Source organism: Mya arenaria, chromosome 8 (assembly GCF_026914265.1).
Source record: "Mya arenaria isolate MELC-2E11 chromosome 8, ASM2691426v1".
NCBI classification, from domain to species: domain Eukaryota; kingdom Metazoa; phylum Mollusca; class Bivalvia; order Myida; family Myidae; genus Mya; species Mya arenaria.
Genome location: NC_069129.1, coordinates 12,461,948 through 12,486,579, shown reverse-complemented (window position 1 = coordinate 12,486,579; position 24,632 = coordinate 12,461,948). Strand labels below are relative to the sequence as shown.

Below are 24,632 nucleotides of genomic sequence, written 5' to 3'. Positions count from 1 at the left end.
GCACAAACTTATAAACGAAAAATGGAGACATAATGTGTTGATAACTTGAGAATGGCGCAACTTTGAATAAACACTCTTCATCTAGTAGCTTTAATGTCTTAGCACACGCATATTTACTATAATAGGATGTTATAACATTGCAAATATTAGCTCCAGAAAATGTGTTTGTGTACTTTTTCTCCAATCATTGATTCACTTGTTTACATGCTATGAACATTGTATACTGTTTTACGCAATAAACATACCGTATCGTATCGATATGAGTCGGATATGCCAACATGGAATTTTTCAACTGTAATCATTAATCCGACTAAAGAAAAACATGAGAATTTGACATTGAATTATGCTTGTTTGTCTAAAGACAATATAGTTATACCAACATATCGCACACCATTTTAAAGGTAATTGACTCTTCTTTCCATGTCACTTATTTAAAAATGGATTGTTTATATGTTGGTTGAGAAATTTACATAAAACTGGACTCTACCGTGAAATAGGGTAAGTTTGAGTTACATACCTTGTTTCTTTTTTGTATATCAAAGACACTAAATATCTTCAGATGTGTTGTTTATCTCATTGTATGTACCCAAAATGATTTTAAACAATATTTTAGTGACAAACAATGATTCAGATGCCTGTGGTTTTGAGGACTGAAAATTGCAAACTTTCACAGAGTATGCGGACATGCGCGTTCTTACATAAGCCATTCCAATGTGTAGACAATTCATTAGCAAAGGCGATTGAAGTTAGAGGGGTACACAATTGTGGGTTATTTTAAGCATAAAATCCATTAATGTGTAATTTGGAACACTAGCACAGCACTGAACTAAACGGGCGGCTGGTGCTTACCCCGACTCATTACACCATTTTCGTGCATTTAATTTCAAACGACCTGCAGGCGTTAGAGAAGTTTGTTATGTATAGTTTAAGGATTTTTAACGGACTTACCCTTTAGTTACATTTCCTACAAAAACCTATTTGGAGAATAGAGAATGGGGGTACCAGTCTGTTTTTAAACCTGGGGACGTTTTGACTGTAAATACCCTGTGTATTATTCGGCATCGTCTTTTTAAAGTGAAAGCGAAAGTATAACACAGGTGAACAATGCTGTTCCCTACAGGTAAGATGTTATCATATGAAGATTTAGCGAGAATGTTTCATTATAATTAATGAATAAAGTCTTAATAATAAAACTGTAAAACGCTACCATAATGTATCGATAGACTCATGCATTTTGTTCAATTTTTATTTTTATCTAAAATTCATAGCAACTGGAACGTGTTTACAAACACTTTAAACAGCCAAATTTGAATCAAAGTGAAGAGTATGCAATCCATAGGAGAATGATGTCGCAACATGACCAGTTTATCTTCTTTACCATTTTACTTTGCCTGGGTGATAATTCTCCAGCACTGGTCTGGAATGAAGCTCGAAATGGGGCAGCCACAAAGACCAAATAATTGTACGTTGACGGATTTTTTTTAGATTTTTGATATGGCAAATCCTTCACGTACAAATTGTTTAGTATCAAAAGTGGGTAGTTGTTCCGATCAGGATTCCGGGTTAATGCATATAGCGTCTATAATATATCATAAAAACAAGAAATATTACCAGATAATGTTATTTTATATTAGTACACAAAAAATAAATATCCAACATATAATTATGAGTTTGACAGCTTTTCTTCATTTCATTCTGTCAAAACATAATGATATATACATGAAGGGCACCTGCAAGGCTTCAGGGCACAGTTTTAAATCGCTCGGAACATTTCGGCCATGGCCAAGTTGTTACGATTGTATAACGAGGTCTATCTCGAAGCTTTGTCGGAGGAGGCCGAGTTATTACGATTGTATCGAGTTGTTCCCCTTTGCATAATTGTTTTCTGTGTCAGTCAACTTTCGTTTTATTGGAAAGGTAAACAACTTGTTTTTATGCATTAAGTGCTTGTTTAGTGCAAAATAGCATTTCATTTACATGGTAAAATATGAATATAACTCTTTATGATCAATTTCAACCATAAAATACTTCACTTAAAACAATTTCAATATTTTTAAAACACCCCCGTTTTTTGCACATTCCCATTTAGACATTAGGGATTGGAAGAATCCCGTATAACACGTCTAATATTTTAGACTAAGCCACAATAATGCGCGTTAAGGGAACGTTTTTTAACATTTGGATATTTATTGTGTTCCCTATAACGCCACAAGTCGATTTATTTATACCAGTGTAAAATAAAATATTAGACTATTATATTACAACAACACTGAATTGTTAAAAGAAAACATAAAAGTGACACATAAATGATATACTGGTTAATACCTTTTATTTATAACTTAAGTTTTCCATGATAAACTGACGCTGATCGGCTTCTGTCAACTTTTCACTGCCATATTGGGTTAGCCACTATTAGTATATTTATCCTACGTAGTGAACTCCCCTGTTGGGACATAAATATTCTTGATACATTATTCATAAGGTAAATATTTATGCCCTTAACTGAAGATGACTACCTGATATCAAATGTGCATTTTATTAGTGGAGTTTAACCGGAACAGGTGCGCGTTATCTTTGCGCTAAATATACTTAGCCCTGGGATCTTGGCTAGGAAAACAACAAGTGGTATATGGACGCGAAGAGTCGCCAACACAAAAATTATCAAAGACTCTGAAGCGGCTGTTTATATGGACTAGAAATGGGGATTGAATGGATTCTCTGATCTGCCGATCAAGTGGAAACTGGGTAAACTCGGCCAAGTTACCATTTCTGCATGGACAATTTTGATCAGGTTACAAATTCAGCCTGTGAAATTTCGGCGAGGACCATATCGTCTCACTTTTGTATTGGATCCAATTTCTTTTAACTTCGAAAAACAATCCCTATGGCTGGTATGGGGTCACCAAACTGTGTAGTCCATATATACAGTCGCTTCAGAGTCTTTGACGATTTTTACTTTGGTGACTCTATACGTCCATATTCCACTTGTTGTTTCTCTAGCCAATACTGACAGATCCCAGTGCTAATTTATCGAGCGGCAAGATAACGCACACCTGCTAGATAGTTCCAAAATGGCGATGCTTTGTTGGCAGAAGCCGATCTAAGTAAGTGTTTCATGAAACACTAGTGGCTTAAAATAATTTATCTGTAAATTTGGTGTTTTATTTAACAAAGCGCATTATTGCTGCTACAAAAAGTGCAGCGATTTCTCCTCTAGATTAAATAATTTGTTGTTAAATAAATGTATTGACTACAAATTTAAAGAATAGATATTATGTTATTCGCTTATGTTCACCCTATTTACAATCAAACCCATCTTCCCAAGTGGTTGGGACCTCTATAAGTACTTCGAAATAACAAACATTGGACATATGGTAAAGATAATTCTCCCAAATTGCTTTTTCTTTTATAAACAATTTATTTTTCCACCAGATCTGACTTTTTAACAAGCATCTAGAATAACAACGAAATCAATCAATGAGACGTTAGTTTTACTGATGCTATTCATATATCTGCTGCTTAATTTTAACCAAAATGTTGATTGTATGAATAACTTTGAACTAAAAAATAAGCCCAAAATTCACCACTTCAGACTAGAAATTGTTGGGGCAGGACCCACAAACCCCCCTGCCAATGCTTTAAAACAAAGAAATTTTGTTTCTGAGAGAGGGGTGCAGGTAAAAAGCGTACAAAGTTACTCCCACTCTTATGTTGAATTCTGGATCCGCCTCTGAAAATGATATTTTCTTGAAGCAATGCTTGTCTCCAAACAATTACGCTCATATGGACTTATGTATACACTATGTTAGTTTGTTTTGGGTGACATTAAATCGCAGTCACCTGAATTTTGAAAAAATAAATTGTTATTACCACGATTACCGTAAATCAGACAAGATACACCTTGGGGGGATATATATAGGCAAATACCCACGCTGGTAAATTTGCCCCCATGTGCATTTCATGTGAACTGGCTCTTCGATTTTTGCAGGGTATTGTTTTTAAAAAGTTTACGAATAAACCAAAAAGGAAAGAAATTGTCATCAATTAAAACACTTCTATATTTATTCTATCAAACTTTTTTGAAGTCTCTAGAAAGGACTGAAATGTTCAAAATACAACTTTTATGTCTCACTCTGATTCAACTGTTTTGTTTTTAAGTTTTATTATTTGGTATTTTTTTGAGACTCACATGCTGTCAAAATGGAATGCAAATACATTTTATCAAAAGCTATTACACTCTTATCCTATTTCAGCTAATAATTTGGAAGCTATCATTTATAGACAAATTTTTGATTCCTAATTTGTTTTAAGAATGAAACAAAAACGAGCATGTACAGTTTGAATGTTTTTTGACAGTAGGACATATTTTGTTGTGAAAGACACACATAATTCTTTTTTATTACGGTAATAACTGCAATATAATATGGCGAGGTGAATAGAAGTGGTATTAAATACAGATATGTATACCATACATTAGTAATATTAGCTTGATTATTATGTCTAATGTACTTATTAACACAAACTATTGGCATTTTATCAAAAAGTACTGCAACTGCTCGGCATAAACATGCAACAATTGTTCAGCATTTTAATCACTTCCAATTAAATATTAAATTTGCAATATAAAAATGTGTAACTGATACTAGGAGCTGTACATGACAAAATTGTGGAAACAAGACATTCTAAGAACCATATAAAGCATACTGAATTATTCACACGAAAAAACACATATATGCAAACAACATACCCAGAAATGATTTAGTTAACAATTGCATAACAATTATTAACTTTCATTCATCTTATCCATCAATATGCGAATAAATCTTTTCAACATACTAGTATAAAATAGCACAGAAATGACTTCCCTATCTCTTTTCGACTGTTTTGATTGTGTTACCCTCTTGAACCATGCACTCACTTTATTATTCATTGGTCGCCGGGTACCAAATATTCAACGTGTTAATAAACTTGTAACACATTCCGTTGGTTCCCAGCAGATGCTAAATAATAGGGTGATGCAACTAAAACAGTCAAAACTAGTACAAAGGCAGGGAAATAACGGGACATATCTATTTCTTTAGCCATACATGCCATTTCCCCAGGCGGGTGGAAGAATTCCACGTAATTCTGACCCATCCCCCAGCAGGTGATTAATATCCCCTGGAACTCAAAAATAATATTTAAAAAAACTAGATCAAGGTTGACAGTGGAAAGCGTAAAAATCCCTGAATTCGGAATTCAGACCAAAATCCGCTGGGAAGCCTCTCAGAAAAATGGCATGTATGCTATAGCTAAAAAAATCACCATAAGAAAAATATATTTGTGAAAACTTGTTTGAAAGTCATAGGCAATAAGCTGTGTCCATCGATTACCATAACAAAATAGTCTCTGGATAAATCAACTCGAAGGGCCTCAAACATGTGTTACAGTGATGAGCGACATACAGCTTCTCCTTAAAACAGTCCTCATTTCCTTGTCACAACATGGTTATTTTCCTTAAATTGTTATTTTCTCCATGGACTCTTTACACTCATGAATGGCTTCTTTTCTAGACAGTATGTTTATAAACATAAATTTATATATAATTTTTGCTGCATATTCAGTATCATTAACTCTGAACACCCTATATGTTTTCCTCACTAAAAAATGCACCTTGCCGATCATTAATCGGTCAGACATATTTGTTGTGCTAGATGTCAGAGTCTCAATCATGCTGAAAATGTTTTTATTGGATATGATTGTCCTGAATCAATTGTTCATAAAAGTCTTGTAAGTAGCGTAACTAATGTGCCATTGTATACTCGTAATGTACACATTTCCCGTCTGGGTTGATCATATCTGATTATCCTCATTTGCCAAATGCCTTTAGGGGTGGAATAATGTGTCAATGTTTAGGTTTAAAGCCATTGTCGTGGTCTTTGCCATAATGTTTAAACAACCTGTTGATCCATTGTACAGATTATTGTAACCTTTTTGAATTGTGTTGAATAACAGAGATTATCTTTTTGTCACTTTGTAGTTTTCCCTTTAGTGAGTGCAATGTGGGAGTTTCATTGAGAATTGTTATTCATCTTCAGGGACGGTTGCAAAAACATGGACGTAGGAGATTGCAAACTACAAAGGAGAGTTTAAGTTTTACGCCGATTAAAACGGGACAGAGTTTGGATATGAAGATATTTCCGAGTCATTAAAACAGTATGTATGCATTTGGATACTTTCCAATCTTATTCTGACTTATGAAAGTTAGTACCACTACACATTTTTCTTTGTTCTATTCTTTTAAAGGGACTAGACACCAGATGATAAAATTGCATTAAATAAAGAAAATTGTATTTTTTTTTACATAAAATGGATATGTTTACAGCGCATTGAATCTTACTTACTGATGTATCACATCACTTATGACACATGTATCTTTTGCAGTTTTTGCATATTTTTTATTTGAAATTTATTGGGTTTGTCTGCAACTTAAATCCCAATTTAAAAATAGCGTGTAAAATGATGTATTATCAGTCCCATTCTAGCTCGTAATGACAATTCTAGGCTTGTTGTGTGTAAATAATGTACCTGGTACTGTATCAGCCGATTTTGGAACCATCTGGTGTCTAGTTCCTTAAAAGATCATAGTTTAAGAATTACCTCAGCTAGATACAACCTCATAACCTCAAGTATGTATAGAGTTAATAGCCTTGTTTGTTAGGAAATGTTCATGTTATACCCCGTTTACATGACCAACATATGCCCCTGGGTTAATTTTTGGACAGGTTTATATGGCAATTGAAAATAACAAATATTTTAATAATAAGCAAATACTTTGTTTGGGAAGAACACGTAAATAATATTGTTAATGCTATTATAAGTGACTTGTGATATATGTAATATATTATACTATTAATTTTTTGCTTTTAAAAGTAAGTCATCAGCCAGTAGAAAATTTATAGAAACTTTTGGAAGTTGAAATTTAAAGTCCTGTCCTCTCATTCAGTTATTGTCAGACTGAAAGAAAACTTTTAATTTAGAAATAATTAAATTTGATGTGAACATTGCAATGAAAGGTAAAAACAAATGAAGAAATATTCCTGGAGGCAAATCAAGTTTGCATTTATATGACATGAAATACCCACATCAATCTCTTCATATAAACAAGGTAATAGTTTCCTTAGGTAGTTGCCGTGGGAAAAATGACAATAGTTAAAAATAAATATCCAAACTTGTATTATCTGTGTATACCTGTTATCAATTTGTCATGTTTGCATGTTTCATAGGGATGTTCTCTCTTAAAAATGACGCATGTATACAAACATTTTGATTAAAGATAAAAGCTTTTAAAGAGATGCATTAAAAATCACGTTATCAGTTAAAGCTGTTTAAATTTTAGTATTAAGTAACAGATCATATTATATAAGGTTATTGCTTAAGGAGGGCAGAGCGAGTGAAGTGGTTGCGACCTTCTTAGTCATTAACATTTTGCAGAATATGTACCAATTGACCTACAGTAGATAAAAAAATATTTTCATCAAGTGATGACATCATGTCTGTTTAGTTGTTCAACTTTAATTCTTAAAAATTGAGCATGGTAAATTGAAGGTGAATTATAAGCGATTTCATTGGCTTGAAAGGTAGGTTGTAATCTAAGCCATCATACTTAAGTAGATTAGAAATGAAAAAAATATGTTTAAAATTACCAAATAATTAAGACAAACTAGAAGTAAAATAACAATGAAAATATGATGCCTTTAAGCTTGACAATCTCTGCGCTACAAGTGAAACTCTTTTTTAACTACAAGATCCATCTGAAGATGTACCGTAAATATGTTATTATATGCACCTGGCACTTGTCTTTATGCGAACCCATAAAAACAACGGCACATCTATTAGAGCATGCACATGTAATGGGACATTTACGGTTAATATAAACTCAATAAACTTCTTAGCAACCTTTTAAGTTCTAACTTGATTATAATATATTGTCTAAAACAGTTTAGGGAGAAAGGTTCAGTTAATATTTATAGTTTTATTATTGTGCATTACAAACATGTACAAATATTGCATGCACTCAGATTCAATATATCACATTTTCTTTTTTTAAATCATAAAGCTAGTGAGTATTAGATAATTAATTATATGAAGCAAAACAACATAAGCCTTATGCAATACTAATAATAAGGTGTAGTTTTACTTAATTCTCATAAAAACATGCACATATTAATGTGCAATACGATTTCACATGCAACGTCTCAGACAGCAAACATGAAAACTAACGTAACTGTTTCGGTCAATACAAGTCTTATATTATAGGGTAATGTACGATAGTTGTCGTATAAAAGTGGATGTCAGTAATTAGTTATTTGCCTGTAAGCTACTATGTGTATTTGTCAAAAAAAAAAAAAAAATCATTACCTTGTGATAAAACAATAGAATAAGGTGTCGTTTGGTGTTTGAAGGTTTTTAACTTCCATCACCATTTTTAAATAAAAAAGGGGTATTTACAATGAGCAATATTTATCTTTTTTAACTTTAACTCAAACAATGGAGAAGGAATAGTTCTTTGCTAAAATAAAGGTTTTGTAGATTTCATACCTTCTGTTGTAGGTTCCTTTCTATGGAACAGAACACATACAGTCATGGAGTTAATTATAAATGCTTTATCTGCATGCTGGGATGATATATCTTCATTGTTTTATTGATTCCATTTCCTATTAAAGTGCTGTATAGAACTAGCTTGCCGGTAATAAACCTGTGTGTAGCACCTTGTACCATGTTTGGTTTCCACATTTACAACCGTTGGACAAATATTGCCACAAGTGGACGTTTATTTATGGGCTTTTTTGTTGGACAAATTTCCTTGAGTGGACATTCAGTAATGGTCACTTTTTCGATGGACTTAATAGAGCAATATTGTGTTAAGACAGTGGTTTTTTAATTTACCAAAGGAACAGATTTTTTTTAAAATATTTTCATCAGTTAGTTTGTTCTATGTGTCTAAATCTAGATATACTGAGTAAAAAGAAGATATTATGACCTTTACTTCCTCATCAACGTTCTTTAAATTTAAAAATGATGTGATAAGCGTAAAAAAGTGATAATAAACAATAAATCAGCTATTATAACTATATGTACTGGTAATAATCTTTTTACACTTTAGAACTTCATTGTTTTGGGGTTTTTCAGCATGCCTTGATGTTACCTGTAGGATTGTATTATTTTTGTATTATTATTATTAGTGTTACATTTTTGCTATATTGGAGTTTTTGGAGCAAACTGCTCCCATAGTTAAAAAGATATCACTCTGGGAATTGTTACACATTGCCACCATGGTGGGTAGTAGTGGGTAGTAGTGCCTGTAATACTTTTTATGGCCATTTTGTCTTAAATTATGTGCCAGTTTTACACATTTGGCTATATTGTGAGCTTGTGGAGTGAAATACAGTCGAACCCCATTAGCTTGAATCCCTCTTTGGCTCGAACTTTATCTAAATACTGATTTTGATATACTAAGGGTAAGTATTCCCGCAAGGCTCGAAATTTCTGAGGCTTGAGTTAATTTTGCCAGTCCCTGGTAGTTCGAGCCAGCGGGGTTCGACTGTACTCCCATTCTTTAAGAAGTATCACTCTGATATATGCACTTGGTACACATTACCCCCATGGTGGATAGAAGTGCTGGACATACTTTTTTGAAACCTACAGCTATTTCATCTAAAATTTATTTGCTCTTGAACATTAGTTGAACGCTTTATCACAGATTTTTTAATTGATCTTGTGGCATATAAGAATTAATTTTTCTGGATATAATCTTAAATGTCTTAAAATTATTTTCATTTCCATATTTAAGTAACAGTAAGTAAATTATAAACATCATGTGTCAAAGTGGTGTTCAGGGGAAGTCATGGCTTCTGTGATAGCACTAGTTCATCAAGACGATGTTGCGCTGGTGCTAGTTATCCCTCCTGTCATTGATCTAGTTATATGTTTTTCTTAGTCCTAATTTTTAGCTACTGACCAAAGGCTAGAAAAGGCTTATGCGATTGTGCTGTGTCTGTTGTCTGTCCGTGCATCGGACGTTAACAATAGCTTGTGAACTTGATAAAGTCTTAAGTTTTGATTGTATCTAAACCAAATTTATACAGGGTGTTAGATATTGACACGGTTCCTTCCGACCCATGTATGTTTGTATTATGACCCTTGATATTGTCAAACTTGCTATAATTGAGCTTGTGAAAACAAAAGAGCCTCCATCTATTATTTGATCTGTAATAGATACACGTTTTTCTTAAAAAGTGTCCTCTTACAGACGTAAAAAACGTTCCGTTAAAATGAACACCAATTTCATCCGAGTCTTTTGAAGAAAAAATGAGAAACTGTATCTGACTTTTATGACAATAGGTATTGCATATATTAGTGAACAAATAAATGCATTAATAGATAAATAATTACAGATTGATAAATAGATAAAAAGAGATATCTTTCCGAAAGATAAACATTAGATTGTTATCATGGCCTTTCTAAATACAATGTATCAGCTAGTCAGATTACTCGAAAATCTCGTGAACAGTCCTCTTACAACCGTAAGAGGACACTTTTTCAATAGATCTGCTGAGGGTAAAGTCGTATAATTACTGATACAGTTGTTAGATATTGACTTAATCATGGTTCCTTTCGAAAACCAGCCGGAGTCACTCATACATGACTGGGTTATGGCCCCTTCAAATTGACAAAATTGCAATAATTGAACTTGTGAACAGAATAGAGACATTTCTTATTTGATCTTCACCAAACGTGGACAGTAGGTATTCATGAGGCCTTGTTTCCTTCCGAAAAACAACCACACCCGCCCATGCAAGACTGGATTATTTCCCTTGAAATTGGCAACATTTCTGAAGTCAATGGAGCCTCCTTATTCCCATTGCATGTTATATGTTACATAACTTTAATGGCGGCACACATGAAATTACTTCAAATGCTCCAAGTGAACTATCTGTATGTTGCCTATTATTTATGTAGATAATCTGGACAGAAAATGACAAAACAAATTATGCCAGTAGAGCGTAGGCCCTCGTTGGCCTCTTGTTTATGTTGAAGTCAAAATGGATATTATGATATGCTTTGTAACAGGTGTGTTCTCATGTTTTCATTTTTGAGGTAAAGATCTTTGTTCAACATTAATTTTATCCTTAATGCAAGGTAACTCCAATTTTCTGCTTTATATCAGTGAACAAATGAAGGAAGGCGAACACTTTGATCTGTCCTGTTCATCTCATTAATTCACCTTGGATTAATTACATGGTCTTTAAATCAAGATTGGGTTGAATTTTATTGTTCGGTATTAGTGTTTGACTTAAAATCAATTAATCAACAGATATGAAATATGAGCATTTTATTTTCCTCAATTTTGCATACAAGAAGTAAAGCTTGCCAATGGCTGAATATTGAACAGTATACTTAACTATTATGCTTTCAAAGATAGAGTGACTTCTTGAAAATAAATAATTCTAAAAAGAATATATAAAATGTGGATTTGAATTTATAATACAGTGAACCTTCTTTGAAACTGTGGGAAGAGAACATTCATCAGTATGAAATAAGCAATTTATGGTATAAAACGAGAAAGGAAAAAGCCCACAGGCTCAAAAGGCGGATATGATATAACCCTGATGGGAAATACAAACAGTAAGTTTTCAGAGTAGTAATATTCTTTGTTATGTGTTTGCTGTTTTTATTTTCCAAGAAAGTAACATTTTTCAATTAAGACTTTACAAATTAATATTGTCAGTCTTTCTTGCGTCTGACAATAAGTGTGTAAGAAAAAGATCATTATGTTGACACAGATTCTCAACATAAGTTGTTTTTTCTTGGAAAATCTGTATAGAATGGTGTAGTTGGTCCTAATGCACTCAATGTACACTTTCAGGGCCAGGATCGGGCTGCATTTCCTTCTTGGGTTTAAACTGATACATTTAAAATCCATTTATAGGCTACTTGTGTTTACTGCCCTATTAGGTGACAATAAAAATGTCAACCAAGCATTCTTTAATCTGTGTGTCTTTTCCTCATCTTAGCTTTGTTTTGTTGATATGACACACAGGCATCTGAATCATTGTTTGTCACTAAAATACTGTTTAAAACCATTTTGGGTACATACAATGAGATAAACAACACATCTGAAGATATTTAGTGTCTTTGATATACAAAAAAGAATACATAACAGTTATGGTTGCATGCGTGAGAATGTTCTTACGGGGTGTGTAAGCACCAAAATGTACTTGCTATGCAATCAGATCTCAAAATATGCACAAGTCCGATTCGGGAGAAAAGCTCCTGACACCACAGTTTGCACAATATTGAAACGAAATAGTAACCAGCCTACAGTAGAAGTGTTCTTACACGGTACCACATTCTCCGATTTTCGAAATATGTCCGTTAAATGAAATTATCAAATAATACATAAATCATACTCACGCTTGTAAACATAGGGCACAGCTCCACCACGGAAGTTTCGACAGCTCTTTTTCTTTGCACCACCGTAAAGTGGTGGAGCTGGCGTTTAGAGGCCGTGTAAAGGAGATAGAATCAGTTTGGACTTCAGATGAAAAGTAAATCAATACCTTGAGCCAGGTTGGTGTTGATTGCTAAATTGATAATAACCTTATTCATTGCTATTGGAAAATAGATGATAATTACTCCAGGAAGTATGAGAAAACAGATTACTAATGTAGTAAGATTGTCATACATAACTGTAAAATAAAGTAATTTTGTTAAAAAGGAATATTTGAGGGATTTAAAATAAAATCCATCTCATTAAGGAAAGAAGTCATGTACTTTTTGATTTTTCTAAACAACTGTATCACGCCTCCAACATGAATGACGCAATTCCATTGGACCAGGACTGGTCATATGTTTCCATATTGGAGCACTTATCTTTATATCAAACCAAAATGGCGTCTATTTTCCGATTTTGATGAATATGCTTGATGAAACATTTCCCAGATAGTTTTGGCATCTTGATCAATGGTAAACAGTCTGTCGACATGATATATAAATTATGGGATAGCATCAGTAGGTGACCTGATATGGGATATACGGTTAGCAGGAAACCATATTCGGGTTCCAGCTTCGTTCTTACCTAATATGTAGGGATGCAAACGAATGGCAAAATAGATTTTTGAATATTTGTTAAATTCTTTCGATCGAATATTCCATTACCGAAATTCATATTTAAGAAGATGTAGTGAACTACTATTATTATTCGTTAAAGTAATAGCCGGGACATTTAAACCCTATTTTGTCATAGCCTGTACGCGCGGCGGACCCTGATTTTCCTCAAATGAGCCTTTGAAATTCTCCATTTTCAGGAAGAAAAAAGCAATACATTATAAGCAGACAAACAACAAAATCGAATTATTCAATTCCGCTGTCTTTTGTAAACAATGTGAAATTAGATGGAGTCCTAATCAAACAGTGTTTTGCGCCAATGAAAGGTCTTTCCCTAGGATGATCAGCCTCGTTTCGAGATTGACCTCTAAACTGACTAAATATAACTATTGAAAACACAAACCAACTCGGGAACTAGTAAAATAGTAAAACGAAAACATAAGTGGATTGGACTCATCTATTGTACACCAATAGAAGAAATATATCCTTAAATCCATTTCAAAGCACGAAAATTGTATCGAAAAATTGAAACAGTTTAAAGCAAATATATGTAACAACATTATTGAGCACAATATTACATTATTGTGGCATTCATATCATCACCTCGATTTTCGCTATGTTGCACAGCATAATTTGCAGCCAAGATAACACATTCGTGTTAAATCCGATCCTTAGCCTGTTATTGTAAAGGTAGGGGGACTTTTTATAGTACCCGACAATATGTCCCTAAATGACACATGACACGTGTCTAGTCATCACAGTCACACCTCTGGGATAAGGGGCCAATTGTAATAAAAACAAGATAAACGAGCTTTATAAACAACATCAGTGATGAAGGAAAAAGATGTTTTGTTCTCTTTATCAAACTTTTTTTTCGAATATTCGAATATCAATTTTGACATTCGAATACCAAACGTTTGATCGAATATTCGAATATTCGTTTGCATCACTACTAATATGTTTTCCTTTGCACGGTATATCTTATATCATGTCACCTATTCACCCTGTAACTTATAATATTTATACACCCAGATAGATATATTTTGGGCCGCATATAGGAGTCGCTTTATTCACAATGTGTCATGGAAATTTTGTATCTCGTGTATCTCTAAAGTTTTGCACCAACACTCATGAAACTTCATAGGAATGTTCATCATCATGGGCAAATGTGCGCCTACCCTTAGATTGACATTTCACCTTGTCTAACAATAGTTATGGCACTCGAATTACCCCGGAAGTAGAAAAATTGTCTGAAAAATCTTCTGTTGCCCATCATGTATTTCACTTACACTCATGAAACATCATAGGAATGTTAATCAGTATTATAATGTTTTATGTAGTTAGTCGCAAAACATGACATTTTCATTACCCGATACATGAAACCATTCCTCCAGGCAGTATTTGAGGGTATTCATCATATCTGTGATAGCTCTAGCGTGATTTTGTATTTTGTTTGCTTATGTTGTAATATAGCGATTGTAATAGCCATCGCTATTTGTAGGAAAACTGTAAGGTAAATACTTAAATGGATTTTGAAATGTTCAATACTCCATTTCCGGACTGTGGGTTTACTATAATAAATCGTCAATATGTGAAATATTAATAAGTTGAGAGATCAAAGTTTAAATATACATTGGAATTGGAAAATTAGAAATGCCTTTTGTCATCTTTAAGAGACTCAGACTTCCAAAATAAAATGAAATAATATGAACTTTGAAATATTTATATACAAAAGAGGTGCTTCATAAATCATTATAAGTCAACAAAAAATGCAACTTAAATTTAATTTGTTAGTGTTTGCACAGGTTTTTTGGAGGCTGCTGATCAATAATTGTTGACTGAATAGAATAGTAAAGCTGAGATAAGTTACTAAAACTTATACAATTATTTCTAGGCTACTGTTGACAGTAAATTTTTACATTGCTCAATATTTTGCCTCTAATTTATTACTGAATAACATGACATGCTTGGGTATGTACAACACAAACAAAAATTAAACATAATTCCCTACAACTTTTAGGTAGATAGCTTATTCGAAAGGGTCTAGGTTAGGAGCTACCAAAATTTGCTTCACTATTCACAGGGCCAAAAGCAGCCAAAAACAATTTTAAGCCAGAGCATTCCTAGTGAGGAAATGTTTAGCAAAAATGTTATTACGTTTCTTGTTTCTTCAATTTCCAGGCCTGACGTCGAAACACAGCCACACAATGGAGGATGAGTTGACGTGCCCCGTCTGTCTCGAGTTGTTTGCTGATCCCCTTCTCTTGCCATGCTCACATAGCATTTGTAAGAAATGTCTACAAGATATTGTCGACAACCGGTCGAAGTCTGGGAAAGACGGTATGTAGAAATAACCCACCCTTGTTCAGCTAACATATAGGCACATTTGAATGGATTTAAAAATGTTTCAATTGGACAGTTCTTTCCAAGTTTTATTAAATTGGGAAACACATATATATATACGGTATATATACAGCTGGCAATTTTTCTCTGTCGTTGCGTTAATATTAGCAATGATAATTACAGTGTTGTATACAGAAAATGATTTAAATTCTCAATTCTGACTGCTTATACCAACCTAAAAAGCATGCAATATTTGCATGTTATCTTATCAATACATTGAACAAAAATGCAAATTTTATTATTCTACAAGCCCCAATATCTCAAAAATTCTTAAAGCCCTTATAACAGAATTAAGCTATAAGCTCAGAACTATTTATTTTATTTTTTTAATTTGCGAACTATTTTACTCTGTTAAGAGTTTGAAGATTTCAAGTAGGAATTATCTTTAAAACAACCACAATTAACATTTTTTTATTTATCAAAATTTATGTATGTATTTGGCTAATTATTTTTTTTTTAGCTTGATAAGCTTAAGAGGTTCTGAGAAATTGGGCCAGTTGTCCATTTAAGTCTTGTCAGCAAAAAAATATGACATAGTACTTAAGTTAAATAGTGATAATTGTTCATAACAAAATTGTGATTTGTGCCTTTCAGGTTTAGATTGCCCCACATGCAGGAAATCTCATCCAATCAATCGCAACAAAGTCGGTAAACTAACAAGAAATCTCGCTCTAGAAAACATTGTGTTCCGCTACCAAGAAATCCAGAGTCAGAACTTGTCCAGAAGTCGGAACAGCCTTGACCTTACTCTTGACTTTTTTAGTCCAACGTCTCCAGTACCCGCGTCTTGTATAGGCTCAGGCTCTGTGAGTTTTGATAGTGCTATGGAGCCTTGGTCTGTGGAAGACGGAAATGAACTATGTGGATTGTGTGAAGAAAACGTAAAAAACAAAGCTTCCTTGTATTGTGAACAATGTTGTGTGGCATATTGTCATACATGTTTAGACACGTTTCATCCTAGACGCGGTCCTCTAGCCCATCATAAACTGAGATCACCGACTAAGAGCGAGTGTTCAGGAAAGGAAGCCTATTGCGACGATCACGTCTCGGAGGTGGCGGCAATATTTTGTGACCGTTGTAAGCAGCTTGTTTGCCACCTTTGTGTCTGCGATGGAATCGGGAAACATTCGCAGCACAAGATTCTTGCCATAGACACGGCACTAGCGCAAACTAAGGTTGGTGATATGTTTTGGGATGTATTTTCTTTCAACTGGTTTTTCATTTGCCAAGTGCAAAGTATGGCCACATGCATTATCATATTGCAAATTGATATTTGATGTTCAAATAGGACATAAAAATATTAGTAAGTTACTTTTACATGTCATGTCCTATTCAAACATTAAATATCAATTTGCATAATGAAAATGAATATGGCCAGTAACTAAGAGTAATATTACATGACATGTTGTTATCACATGACATTGACATGTTGTTATCACATGACATGTTGTTATTACATGACATGTTGTTAATGTCTCTTTGAAATGATTTTAGATGGTAACGTGTATAATAAAAGTGTTCTACCACCGACATGAAAACCATTCTACAGACTCAGTTGTATTGTCATATCAGGCTTGTCATAATATTATGTAGCCTTCTTTTTTTCCTACTTTTTGCCAAAACTTTGAATTCTTACGTTTTGTGAAGAAATTACGTTTTGTGAAAAAATGCTGATTTATAAAACTGTTTTCTTTTGTTTTCCTCTGTTGTGTTTACCAACTACCTTCTTTATCTGATGTAAAACAACAACAACAACAACATTTAACCATCATGGGGTTAAATGGGCTTAGCGAAAATTTCCTTATATTTTTGAAATGTTTATCTAATTTCCTCTTATTTATAATTTTCTACAAAGTCAAAACATTTACCTAGGTAAACAAATTTTGTATAAATTATCAATTTATTTATGATCTTCAGTTTTAATTTGAGAAATAAAATTTGTAAAAAAATCATAAAAAAAATCATCAACTTAAGTTGTTTCATGAATATGGCCCCTGGTATTCATTCTGAAATATTGTTTCAGGAGGTTGTTTCTCAAACGAAAACAAAGCTTGAAACCATGGTTACCACACTTTCTGATCAGATGAGCAAACTCGAGGAAATGGCGGCAGATATCGAGGTACACCTTGTATATTTGTGAATTCCTCATGCAAATTTCATATTCTGAATCATTTGATTTGATCAAATTCTGAATAAATGGAAACAATTGAACTGGATGTCTTGTACTATTGCTTCTATCACAACAAAATGTCTTGATAATTATTATGTTCTCTTTTAAACACTCTTCAAGTATCAATAACGTGACATGTTTTATAAGAAATATTGAAGATCATTTTTAGTCTTATTTATTTCTATTTCACTTCAAGCTGAACAATTACAAAGTTTTCAAGCAGAAAAAAAATATCCAATAGCACATGTGTAGTACATGAATTATGTCTTGAGTGTTTCCTTTACCAGTATTCGTCTTCTTTTTTCTTTTAAGAAATTATTATTCTCCCACCTCATATAAGTAGATCCAATAATTCAACTATACTAGAAATCCTTATCTTGCCCAAGGGCGAAGATAAAATGCCTGTATGGAACTCTTTTTTAATGGTCGCCACATTGTAATTACCTCCCTTGTTGAAGACTGTTGTCTGTAGCATCATGGAAACCTTGTCTTGTGTCAATATTTAGAACGCTCATTAATTATTTCTCGCTTCAAATGTTACCATAAAACAGTTTTCTTGCACCTTTCAAGAAATAATGCTTCAATCTCCTTAGAACTATTTAAAGACCGATTTGACTATTAAGATAATCTGAATCACTAGGCGCATATCCATGACAACCACGAATTATCACATATCCATACACAATTACTTTCACTAAGCACAAAAGAGTTCCAACAAAAAAATACATTTTTACTTAATTTTGTTTAACTGAGGTGGGAGAAAAAGCATCTACCATAGCCGCTCGAGTATGATAGGTTCATCCCGACCCTCGTGCAGGGTGTTTTGCGGAAACTCGGTAAACCTCGTTTCTGCAAAACACCCTATGCTCGGGTCGGAATGAACCTATCTTATACTCTCGGCCATGGAAGATACTGATAATCTGGGGTACTTAGTTTCAAAGTTATCTTCCCTGGCATTCACGAGCAAAATTTGTCCAGGGCATTACTAAAAAAATATATTTAGTTAGGAATTGTTTTAACTATAAACATTTAGAGATGACGATGTGCAGTTTATAACTCCCCTTGTTGTTTTCTCCATAAACTAGCTTTAAGTTTTAGATACCATTTCTACAACCATGCTCCTTTAGGGAGACATCAATTTTGATTGCAGCGCATTGAAAGAGTTCTAGTTGTAGGTTGTTAGGCATTAAGATTTTACTGTATTCTTGATTTTAGAAAATGCACTCTGAAGCTTCCGAGAAAATAGATACCCAGCATCAGAGACTGGTTGAAGATTTAATGACATGTCTGCGACAACAAAGACAAACCAGTCTACAAAATGTCACAGAGACAAAATCTCGAGTCTTGACGAAATACAGATTGCAGGTAAAGACTTTTTATCAAATAGAAGACATTTATTAATTTAGTTTAAAACACCATTTAAAAGAAAATAAGTCCAGATGATAGCCTTCAGGTCCAGGTGTTCACTAACACTATACCGGTACTTTCTACAGCATCACAGGAATTATCATAGTAATAGTTCATTTACTGGTAACTGTAGTCTTTTTTATGCTTCTGCATAGTGTTGGTCTTAAACTTTTCAGAAAAAAAAAAACACGAAAAAAGGATATGTGAAAGATGAAAAGCAAGTATATTGCTTATATTTACAGTCATGTATTTAACTTCACAAGCTACTTTACATTCTTTGCAGATAGAAGAAAGTCATCAGCAACTACGGACGCTGGACACACTTGTTGAGGACTGCAAGGTGTTTTTGGACGAGGATCATCCCAAAGGGCTGCTGAGTAAAGCCGGGGATGTGGCTCTTATTGTGCAGCAACAGGAAATAGTTGCCAACAAGTAAGGAGGGGGCTTTTAGTGGTGGTGAAAAAACTGTATGATTGTAAATGAGTTTTGGAAACTGGTGGGAAAATGGGTCTAAAATGAGATTTCTGTACTGCCAGTACTGTCATAATCACATATATTTCAAAGAGTATTTGATTTGTCAGCATGGGCCCTCAAGATAGTAGAAAAATCTTGTTTCACTCAAGAGTATTTGACTAACAAAAGTACATAGATTATCATTGGTCATTTGACTTAAAACTTCAAAGTATTATTTGAGTGTTGTCATTGGACTTAAAATTAACTTTCCAATAAAATGAATGAAAACACTGAGGCATGCTTTAGGGTGAAGATAAGAATTATATTTAATACGGGATTTGCTGGAAATTTCATGCAATAAGATGATTAAGGACAAATTTCATGACAAATAAATTTTCTATCAAAAACAGTAAAATAATTAGTTCAGAGTATGGTAGTCCTTGACTGTTCTTTCGTTTTTTACAGTCTTCTCATTTCTCTGCTTAAAGTACAACTCCACCAAACAACTGAATAACATTACATTTCCCATCTATTCTGTCATTACAGAATGGGTCCAGGGCGTATTTCATACCAGGAGTTGGTATCGGACAAAACAAGCCAACAAGAGATTAAAACCGCAGTCGCAACTTTCTACAAATCAGCACATGCCACTTTGAACAGCATGCTGGGTAAATTTTAATTCTAAAATTACTATACAGAAAAAAGATTTCATTGTATGGTATTTGATGCATTTAAAATATGTTTCACATCATGAAATAATTCCTTTTGAATTTTACAGCATTCAAGGAATTAAAACGCAATTCTGTGCAAAAAAATTGACTTTACCTATACCTCATTACTTAACAATTATTAAAACAATTTATTAAAAATATATATTATGTTTGGGCATGATGAAGAATAAATCTGCAAGAATGTTTGTGACAATGCGGGTGTAAAACAGGAACTTACTGCTTTGTAATAATGACTTTCATTTTGCAGCAGATGAAGGGGAACAATGCCGGAGTCTCATTCCAGTTATAAAAAGTTCCGCATCGCTAAGCAAGGAAGGGCCACACGTTGTTAACAAGTGCCTTACTACGTGGGGTTTCAACTCGTCAAGCTTCACGGCCGAACCTCTCGAGTATAGCGCCATGTGGAGCGTGACAATTGAAAAAAATGCTAGTCAGTTAGGTGATCTGAAAACTGGGTATATATTCGGTGTGGGAATCTCATTTGAGAAATTGACCGCTAAAGATCAGGTTGGAATCAATAGAGTTTCGCATGGGATAATCTGCACTGCAGGAAGTTTAGCATATTCACATGATGGTAAAATAGAACAGCTCATGCCATTGGACAGTTTGCCTTTGTCAGTCACAATATACTGCACAATCGACGAATCAGATAAGGTGTTACTTGCGTATACAATCACAGATACAAACTGGGGTGACTCTCTTCATGGGAAGAAAGTTCTTGTTGATCAGTCTTCCAAAAATAAAGTTTTTCCTGTGTTTACGGTTAGTCAGCGGGTCAAGATGCAATTTCCAACTTATGTTTGACATCTGTGCAATAAACTGATTTCAATTTGTAGAATTTAATGTTTTGTTACAAGGAAGAAGACATGTTATAAAATTAGAAATAATTAACAAACTAAATGTTTTCATGATAATATGAAGTGACTTATTTATGCTACAAAGAAGCAGAAATAGAAATGGATCTGACTTTAATTTTATCATTTGATTGAACTGAAAGATTTTATAATTTATCTATGATCTTTAAAGCCTTTTCTATTGTAATGTGCAATGCTTTTCTGTAGAAATCGTTTTTCAGCAATAGATATTTACCATTAGCCCATTCCAGTAATTATCTTCACACTTACTTTAAAGTAAATAATCATTTCCCCACCACAACCTGTGAGGGGATTAAATGAATGCCATAGGTTGTCTTTGACATTTTAGATTCCTGTCAATATAGATACATCCAGGAATAATACAATTGTTTGAAAATGATCATCAGATCAACGCAATTTGCAGAACCCTTAGTGGAATCTTGCCAGGTCAAGGTCACAGTACTAGGCCCATTTTGCTGTGCATTTTGTGTCCGTTCCATATCTCATACACATTACACACATAGGAAGTTTATTGCTGAAACTTGGGTCACATTTTTGGTTCCTATCATAGAGAGGTGACTTGTAGAATCCATTTTGGAACCAAGCCAGCTTATGTCAAGGTCACAACAGTTCCAGGGTCCCATGTTAAACCCATAGAGGTGTTGTGATAATTCCATAATGGTTCAGAAATCCACCTTCAAGGTTATACCCAAGGGATTGCAGTTGTAATCACAACCATCTTAATTTAGCAAATTCATTACAGTGACAAGTTGAATTTTTTTTCATTTCCTTAACTTGATGTTTATTTAAAATACTCTAGTAAAAGTTAAATTCACAACCATATGTAGCAAAATAATGAAAATTTGACACTAAGAACTTTGATATTGACAACTAAAATTGACTTAGATCATTGTTCATGAATTTAACCTTAGCCATAACTCGACCGATATTCATGTGAAACCCAGTACACATGTTACCAGGAGGCAATGCCCATGTGTAGCAAGGTCAATAACTGGGAGTAAAAGAATAGTTGAGTTATGAGTTATGCACGTGTTGGCATCCACCCTGGGGAGCTCTTGTTTTATTAAACAATTCACCAAAAAACGGCATTATCTTCTGGTGAGGAAGTTGAATTTATCTGTTGTTGACTTTTTTTAAGTGGTTTCTGTGGCTTAAAAAATATCATTTAAATTCAGTCTAGTATATTTATTATTCTATATTGTGTAGAGAAATCTTGATATTTATACTGTATGAACTGCCAGGTGTCATGCGTTATTTGTTTATGTCAGTATTGCACTCTGATTGGATAAGCACAGCATCCTTATGTTACAATTATTGGCTTTTATATTGCATCCTTATGTTACAATTATTGGCTATTATATTGTACAAACCTTTTTTGTTGATAACCTTTCATTAACAATAACCGATTATCCCAGTTTTTTCATGTGTTCAGAGGATAGGAACACAGGATGGCTGACAAATTACATACAGCACTTCAAACAGCATTAATAATTTAATACAGAAAAAATATAATAAATCCTTGTTATTTTTATACAAAGATGTGTACTGGTATGTTTAATTTTGTTCAATATTGAAAATGATATATTTGTTTAATAATAAAATGAAATCGAAAAAAAAAATGAAAAAATACCTCATTACATGTAAGTGGCAATCCGCATATTGTTTGTATTACAGTATTTATGTTATGTGCATGACAATATTTATATATGTTTCTCTTACGGTAATAAAATAACAAATTATGCACTACCCCATTGTTCTCATTCACTGATAAAATGATTGTTGGTTTTTATGCTGCTGAAGGCAGCATATAGTAATCGGACCATTAAACTTAGTAGGCAAGTTGGCCATGGCCATGACCTTAAGGGATAGACGTAATACAATGATTATTATGGACAATATTATAACGATGATCCACTTCAACCTAAACACATATGCCTTTGTGCACAGCTATTTCTCATCAGATTTAAAGGATTAGGTAATGGTAAAAATTCATAAGCTTTCCCATAAATCAATTCATGGATGGATGAGCTAAAAACAAGGCCAATGGTGTCTCCCAGGCATCTTTCAAATACCAAACCAAACTTGAATTGAAACATGAAATCATAGAGCAGATTTTTCATTCAATGCTCAATGATAGGAGAGCATACAGTCGGTGGTTTGTCCATGTGCTCATCTGTCCACATTTCATGTCTAAAGATTTCAAAACAACTTGACACTCGTTAACTACATTGAGCTGACATGCAGAAACTTTTTCCAGACATGTACATCCAAGGTCAAGACTGTACGGTCAGGTAACCATTTTTCTTGCCCATTTTATATCACCTCAAGCAATCGATGGATTTTGAAATAGCTCAGCACAAATGTTTATCCAGATGGTCAATGCCAAACATAAGGGTCAAAGACCATAAAGCCATTATTCATAAACATTCCATAGCTCCTCAACCTTATAAATTATTTCAAAGATTAAGCACAAAAGTTTGCCACTTCAAGACAATTTACAATGCACATTTTCAAACCGCATTCTTTCCAGGTCTGAATTTGGGTCTCAAATTTCAGACAGCTTTTTTTGTTTCTTTATTTAAAGTATAAATAAAAAAGAGAACCCTCATCTTTTTTTCTAAGTTAATCAATGGGCTTTGCTTGACACAAGCCAGGGTCGTATTCAATAAGCAACTTAGATTGAACTTAAATTTAAGATTAGAATCTAAGTGTTTTAAATGGCCTGTATAATAAGCTGACCAATAGGCTGAGGGGAATCACTGTGGCATGTCTAAGGATAAGGAAAAGATCAATGAAAACTGGCCCAGATCTATGCATACCAAGTTTCATGGGAACAATTTATTGAGCTATGGCCAACTGGATTCTTTTTACCCAACAATTGTGTCAACAACATCAATTGGACAACACCTCCATTTTTTCCTTCATGAACAGACACACTGAAATGTCTCCAAACAAGGAGAAAAAGATTTTCTTGGGAAAGGCCAAATACTTTTGAGATCAACACTGAAAACTTTCACGCTGTTTAAATAAAAACACCGCATTATAACCGGATTTTTCATTTTGACATTTTTTTTATACATCAAAGGATGTATGGCTTATAAAACAAGAGGGCCATGATGGCCCTAAATCGCTCACCTGAGTAAAAGAGTTTAACCTTTGTTATTAATATAGCTTGTTTCTCAAAGAATATTGAACAAGAGCTGTCAAAGTATGTGACAAATGCCCCCCAATGTGACATTGATCTATGAACAAGTACATAAAAAGTTGATCTTGCCTTTATGTGTCAAATACATATTGCAAGTTATATTAAATTGCCTCTGAGCATAGAAAAAAAACCCAATCATACTAAATGACAGCCAACACTCTTTATGTCCTCATATTCAGCATTCCATTGTGAATAAACACTTAGTGTATCTTTCACCTTAGAAGTAGGGACATGGGTCT

General features: G+C 33.7%; 1 protein-coding gene across 3 annotated transcripts; it reads left to right on the top strand.

The window, feature by feature from the left end:
- Window positions 1–1,071: 1,071 nt before the first annotated feature.
- LOC128242222 (probable E3 ubiquitin-protein ligase MID2) lies at window positions 1,072–22,923 on the top strand. Of its 3 annotated transcripts, none has more exons than XM_052959310.1 (9): window positions 1,072–1,120; window positions 6,078–6,195; window positions 15,331–15,489; window positions 16,147–16,727; window positions 17,576–17,671; window positions 18,938–19,087; window positions 19,413–19,561; window positions 20,129–20,250; window positions 20,561–22,923. In XM_052959310.1, the coding sequence occupies exons 3-9, from the start codon at window positions 15,357–15,359 to the stop codon at window positions 21,115–21,117; spliced, it is 1,788 nt and encodes a 595-aa protein (XP_052815270.1). In that variant the 5' UTR covers window positions 1,072–1,120; window positions 6,078–6,195; window positions 15,331–15,356; the 3' UTR covers window positions 21,118–22,923. The 3 variants fall into 3 exon arrangements, with proteins under 3 accessions (XP_052815270.1, XP_052815268.1, XP_052815269.1); XM_052959308.1 differs by lacking the exons at window positions 1,072–1,120; window positions 6,078–6,195 and adding exons at window positions 8,842–8,860; window positions 11,533–11,667; XM_052959309.1 differs by lacking the exons at window positions 1,072–1,120; window positions 6,078–6,195 and adding an exon at window positions 11,533–11,667 and having other exon boundaries at window positions 20,564–22,923.
- The last annotated feature ends 1,709 nt before the right edge of the window (window positions 22,924–24,632 follow it).

Coding starts and splice junctions, on each gene's coding strand:
- LOC128242222 (XM_052959308.1), top strand. Junction 16,728..17,575: donor CGGCACTAGCGCAAACTAAG/GTTGGTGATATG, acceptor ATATTGTTTCAG/GAGGTTGTTTCTCAAACGAA. Junction 17,672..18,937: donor AAATGGCGGCAGATATCGAG/GTACACCTTGTA, acceptor TCTTGATTTTAG/AAAATGCACTCTGAAGCTTC.